Source organism: Poecilia reticulata, linkage group LG13, assembly GCF_000633615.1.
Source record: "Poecilia reticulata strain Guanapo linkage group LG13, Guppy_female_1.0+MT, whole genome shotgun sequence".
NCBI lineage: Eukaryota > Metazoa > Chordata > Actinopteri > Cyprinodontiformes > Poeciliidae > Poecilia > Poecilia reticulata.
In genome coordinates this window covers 2,002,812-2,009,515 of record NC_024343.1, presented here as the reverse complement: position 1 = coordinate 2,009,515, position 6,704 = coordinate 2,002,812, and the positions used below count along the sequence as shown (strand labels likewise).

General features: G+C 36.4%; 1 protein-coding gene across 1 annotated transcript in view; it reads left to right on the top strand.

Moving 5' to 3' along the window:
* hnf1ba (HNF1 homeobox Ba) overlaps positions 1-5,514 on the top strand; it is a 29,130-nt gene extending 23,616 nt beyond the window's left edge. The window contains exons 6-8 of the mRNA XM_008424991.2: positions 5-106; positions 374-418; positions 4,799-5,514. Coding sequence (XP_008423213.1) covers positions 5-106; positions 374-418; positions 4,799-4,819 — 168 coding nt within the window. The 3' untranslated portion in view covers positions 4,820-5,514. The remainder of the gene's footprint in view (positions 1-4; positions 107-373; positions 419-4,798) is intronic.
* Positions 5,515-6,704: the final 1,190 nt, after the last annotated feature.

Genomic DNA, 6,704 nt, shown 5'->3' with positions numbered 1-6,704 from the left:
CAAACAAGAGCCCCCGCAGTACTCTCACCCATCCCGTTTCCCCTCATCCATGGTCACAGATGCCAACAGCATCAGCACCCTCAGCTCCATGTCCTCCAGCAAGACGGTGAGTCCTCTCCTATGACCCCCCCAAACCTCCCATTACTCCTCTCATACCACAGTTAGATCCCCCTCTGACCTCTCTCTGATTCTCATTCTGATTGCATTAGAATCAGAGCTAAATTTGCTGCATATTCCTTTAAAAAAATCATCCTTAAATACACCCCACAACAGGAAGTAGACACAACCAGAAAGAGAGAGAGACTGTGTGTGTRTGTTGTGCGTGTGTGTGTCATGATTTTCTGTTGACTTGTTTAATTCCTTGTCGTGTTAGGACGCTCCTGTAAACAAGATGGTGCAACTCGGGGGTATCTCCTGGGTAAATACTTTACTTTATCAGTTCAGCTTTAATGAGTGAAATCCAACTCAAAACCAATCACCTCTTAGCCCAGGGTGTGTAGCCGTGCACACTAACCCTTTCCGCTTCCTGTTCGGGGCTGATGCTCAGACAGTCCCAGACCAGACAGACTAGATGRATGCATGGGCGGGACACTCTCATCACCATTCCCTTTTCCTCTCAAACTGCTGTCCAATCAGTCTCTGCCTCTCCTCCACTTTCATCTTCTCCACTGCGTCCATCAGGAAATGAAGAGCTGTTAATCACGGCTCTGCTCTCCTGCGTGCTTACAGTGCGACTGCAGGTGAAATGAAGTGAGTGGAGGAGGGCGGCAGTGAAGTTTTTCTTCTTCTTCTTGTTCCTTTTGGTAATTACGCTGCTTCCTCTTTCCTACTTCTCCCTGCTCTCTTGTGATCGCTCTAGCCTGAAATGTTGTCCACGGTGTGTTAACATGCTCAATTTCCCACGCTGAAGCAGAGCGCTCGCTCCCCACTGACTGATGATGATGATGATGATGATGATGATGATGATGATGATGATGATGATGATGATGAGGTTTTTGATGATGATGGCAGCACAGAGAGTTGGTGCTGCTCTTCTTTTTTTGTGAAAGATTCATAAAACGTGATGTCACTTAGAGCGCTTTTGGAAGGACAGTAGACAGAGACAAGGATGTTTAGTTAAAATAAAATTACCCAAAATACAATTTAACTTACTTTTTTACATTGTGAATAAAAAACCCACATACACTGAAAAACAGAAAATGGAGCTCTAAATTTAAAAAAAATGGTGCTGATTTGTGGCAGTTAATTGAATGAATTTTGATTATTATGTCTGTTTAACTTGACAACTTAATAAATGAACTTAGATAAACTTAATTTGATTACTTATGACCGAGTAACACAATGTATTTAAGTTGGGTCACCTGTTCTCTTCTTGAAGTGTRCCTGAAGTGACCTTTAGTGTTATTCTGCTGTTTTATTGAAATCTCCAAAATCACAAATTTCAAATATTYCATTAGACTTTGAAAATTTTAAGTTTAACGCCGCATATTGTTATCAGAAATACCTTCAAACCTCAAACTGTGACACTGTACTTTCAAATGTCACACAAAAAWTTTTTTAWACTATTTTTAAAATGCCTTTGATACACACTGTAAAAAACAACATTGGGAAAAAAAGACATTACGAACAATTAGTAAGTACAACATATGCAGAAGAGTACAGTACTRTTGTCTTGTATTGTACTGAATTGTTGTCATACATTTATTATAAAACAGTGCAATGTTGCATTACGTTGTACTGTACTTTTTTGTATTGTATGTTRAGTGTACTGCACTGGAAAGCCCTGACATACTGAACTGTATTATATTCTATTATACAGTACTGTGAAGTACTGTACTGTAAAATATAAAGTTTTTTTGTGTTGTTTATATTGCAATAAGYAATAAGTTATAATACAATAAAATATTATGCTTTTTCTGTTATATGATATTATAGGTTACAGGATAGTACTATACTATGTTATAATGATACAGAAATGATACAAATAGTATAAAGATGTATCTAAAAGTAAACTAATTAAATAACTAATAAGTACCTCAAACTAGTTAAAACATTTGTCATATATTTAAAATTCTATTACATTTAAATTTGTAAATTAAAAAATGACCCTTTGAGTTTTAGATTTTCATGCTTTATTCAGTAATTTAAAAAAAAACAAAAAAAAACATATATATATATATGCGAAACATTTTCAGACAGCAGAAGAAAGACACAAATACAGAAATATGTAAATATTTACAATTTTTTACTTCTATGTAAGAAGATCATTTTGACACTTTTTTTAAAAGTGTCAAAATGACACTTTTAAAAAAAGTGTCATTTTTTTTAGAACCAAAAAGACCATAAAAAAAAAGAACTTCAGAAATCTTTGCTTCCTGCTTATTCAGCATTATTGCGTGTTATTTATTGAACAATCACCAGAAAAGGGATTTTCTTATCAGGAAGTGATTTGGGCCGAATCTCCTCTTCATTAAACGAGCTGGGCTTTATAGCACCCAGTATTTACCCGCAGCCCTCCGCTCAGAGCGTGCGCCGCGTCTAATGACTCAGGTGTTGGCTGTAGGTCAGCTTTTATCAGGTGAGGCTGTTTGCCGGCTGCGGGGTCACGTCGGGGTCAGCCGTCTCCATGGAGAGGCAGGTGAAAAATAAATCCCTCAAACAGTCCTGAAGGGGGAGAGAGAGTGGAAACAGGCTTTTGAGAGCCAAGGGGAAGAGGAATGGGGAATGTATTTGGTCAGGTGTGGCAGGCCGAGGTGGGAGGGCTGTTTAAGGTAAAAGCAGGAAAACTCGACGGCGTGTCAGAATTATGACTTTTTCCAATAATGAAAAACATGACCAAATATGAAAAACTTGCTGATGAATGAGCGCAAGAAAAAACTGTTTGACAGTTTATCAAACAGATTTTTGATGAGTAAAGCTAACTTTTTTGGTTAATGTTTATGTAAACGTCGCCTTCAGCACTTGTCTTTTTCACTTCTTCGTCCTCTACAGGTTTAACATAATAAAAATAATACGGTCAAGTTTTTAGCTAAATAAACTGAAACATGAATCCTCTTGAAATCAATTTTAAAAAGCTTTGTTAGGCTAAAATAGACTGGATGAYGCCATGAAACGATGAGCAACACATGTTCCCTGCTTATGCTTAAGATTCAATTAGAAAACTGATGCTAACTGTTGATGAAGGAAAAGTGCAGCATCAAATAAATTACGATTTTCCCTTTTCTTCCATCTTTCTCCCTTTTTATAGTGGCAAGATCAACTTTGGTCCTCATTTAGTTGTAATTCTCACCCTTTTGATTGTTCTTAATGTACTGGCTTTGTACATTATCAAGTTTAATTAAACAGCACTTTTGCTGATCCACAACTTATACAACATGATCTCTTGTCTTTTCTATTTTGAAGAGTTAGATCAAGAATAATGGGCCATATTTATAGGTGGATAAATAAATATGATAGTGTCACATCATATTTATGCTCCAGCTAAGCAGGAAGCATAGRGGGAATAAAATTACAGGGGATTTTATGAAAACATTTGCCCTTAATGCATTTTTTGTGCAAAATAAACATGTGTGTTTGAGTTTATGTTGCTTAAATGAAAGTTGGCTTTATTTTTAAAGGGCTTTTTATACACTTTTATCAGGTGTGCAAAAGGATGCTGTTTGTTCCAGCTTTTAACTCCAAATATATTTGAAACATGATATAAATTCAGTATATTTTACATAAATTAAAAGGGCTACAGAGGACAGAAACAACTGAAGAGAATAATTATCCTTTACTTCCCTCTTATGCAATTAACTGCGATATTGTTATTATTATTATTGATAATAAGACGACACATCTTGTAAAACTTCAAGGAATCAAATAACTGTTATACCAGCTCACATTTATGTTTATGGTATGAAATTCAGGGTCAGGTCCCAATTTAAGAAGCCTAGTAAATAACTGAATTAATCATTCACCATCCTCCTCATCATTATTATTATCATCATCATCATCATCATCATCATTATTATTGTCATCAACTTTATTTATAAAACACTTTTTAAACACCAGCCATAGCTGATACAAAGTGCTGAACATCAGAGATAAATAAGATAAAATAAAGCATAAAAATAAAGGAACAAAGCTGTAATAAATTAAAAACTAAGTTCAAAACACAATAAAACAACACAGTTAAATAAATAAGATCAATGCCAATAAAAGTTAGGTAAAAGCAAGTCTCATTTGGGGCGAAGGCCAAAGAGTAAATTTAAGTTCTCAGACGGATTTTAAAATTGGACAGTGAATAAATAAATATAAAGTGAAATGAAGCTCAAATTGACTTTGCTAAATGCTACAAAAGCAAGACATAGTCCATAATATTGAACTAGTAAATAAATCAATAAATAAATCAATAAAATGTTAAATATAAAATAAAAGTTGAACCACTAATCACAAAAAATAACTGAATAATAATCATCCTCATGTTTCTCACTATGTTTGCTGCCATCTTGTGGACATATGTGGATGCGGCAGAATGAGGTGTGAAGCTGAAACTCATTACTTCTGCCTTTTTTGGTTATTATTTTTCCACTCTATTTACGCTGTACTTTTAAATTGTAGGTTATAATTGAGCTGATTTTATTTGACCGTTTGTTTGTGAAGCTGGAAATAAAGGAGTGAAGTGACCTCATGAAGACCGTAGTCAACTCTGACAACAAAACTGATCGCCTACTATGGAATATACCCAGAATGCATCTGTGTTTTATGTAACGCAGGTTTTTTCTTTGCCTGACTTCTCTCTGCTTTTCTTTCCCAGTGTCCTCTTCCAGCTTGGTGAGAGCGTCCAACTGACTTCCCCGCTGCCCGGCAACCGGAGCGCATTTTTCCACCTTCTCGCCGAGGTTAGCATGACAACTGCTAATGGCCCGCAGGCGCGCGCGCTGGACAACAAGCTGGTCAACAAACATGGAGGGGAGGGGGAAGGGTAGGGGGGACCGAGTCTGCCGCGCATGAATGATCAACAAGGATGTTTATGATTCAAACTCAAATCTTAGAAAACAGTATTCGGTTTAAAGAAAAAAAAAAGTCATCCCAAGTTGTCACGTAAAAGAACAAAAGCGCCAGAATGAACTATTTTGAGGACCTTAATGGAGGGATTGGGGTGACTTCAAGACATTAAAGACAGAGAGGACAAGGGGGACACCTTGTCTGCACGTGTGACAATCACAACGACCACTATTGATCTCGTGCATACATTTCTTACTGTTTTTTTTTTTTAAAGGAGTCTTCCATGTTTTTATCTGTCCACATTCAGTTTACTGTACCGCAAATGACTGCTTGAAGTTGTTCCTTGTGTATACTGTGATTTGAAAAGACTTTGACAATCTCAAAAGGACTATGCAATGCTTTGTATAACTGGATTCTGCACAAAACTCCACACACTTGAGRCTGGAAAAGGAATATGCACTATACAGCTGTTGTAAACTGTTGATAAAATAACAAAACAAAACAAAAGTGGATTTGTAATGAATACGCCAAACTGATTTATGTTTTTTTTTTKTTGAGGGAACTGATTCTTTCACTTTGAACGCGGACCGCAGCGCTTCGCTTTCCACGGAAACCTCCGGTTCTTGTTTGCTCCCAGGCTCAGGTGAATTTAAGGAATGGGACTCACCCCTACACTCGGACTTTATCTCCTCCCCCAGTTCCTGCTAGCAATGTAAAACAGGACAAATATTGTTAATAGCTCCTCGTCATGAATCACGGCTCACGGTTAAATAGCCCTCCCCCTCCCGCCGGGGAAGAATGTTGTGACAGCCGCGGCGTAAAGATCGCGCGGGAATGCGGGGAATCTGCGAGGTGCGCGCAAATAACGCCTATGGTGACGGTATTAAGGCGTGTTCAGCATTCATATTCAGACCAAAATTTATCAAGTTTCTTTTTCGGGACAACTCGACCCGTCGCACGTGGACCCACCCAGTCTCCAGCTCATATTATTAGGTCATCATGTAGTCGTTTTATGTGACTGTTATCGGCATACAAGACATGATCTCTCTCTCTCTCTCTCTCTCTCTCTCTCTCTCTCATTGTATTATTTTTGTACAAAATTGAAATCAATCGTAAATCATTATTTATACTTACTGAGAAAATATTGGTATTTGAAGTAAAAAGTTTTTTCTAAAAATAATACATGTGTGGTTATTGTTTTGCATGTTTAGTGAGCATATTTTATGTTTATTGGTGTGTGATTAAATGTCTTTGATCATAATCATTTTTATTATATTTGTCAAAAAAAAAAAAACAGCAGTAGAAGATCAGTATTGTCCAAACTTTTTTCTAAACTACTAGCAGACCACAAAATTTATTTATTTAAAAAATCAAATGAGCATTTTTATGACTTTGTTTTATTTTTACTTGTACCATAATAACATTTTTAGAAAATCTATYCATCCTTAAAGAGGCTTTGGACTGCTGTCTCATTAAAAGAAAAGCAGACAATTTCCAGATTTTGGAGGTTATTACTTTTCTATTTCGTTGGCCAAATTTTTATCGTTCAAAATCATTTCAAGGGCCTCAAATGGCCCCTGAACCCCATTTTGAACACCCATGTTTCTCAAACATGCATGAAAGAATGAAGTCAATGCTACAGGTATGTCTATAATCAGGGAGTAACTTTATAACATGATTATAAATTTTCAAAAGTTGATTTTAGATTATACATC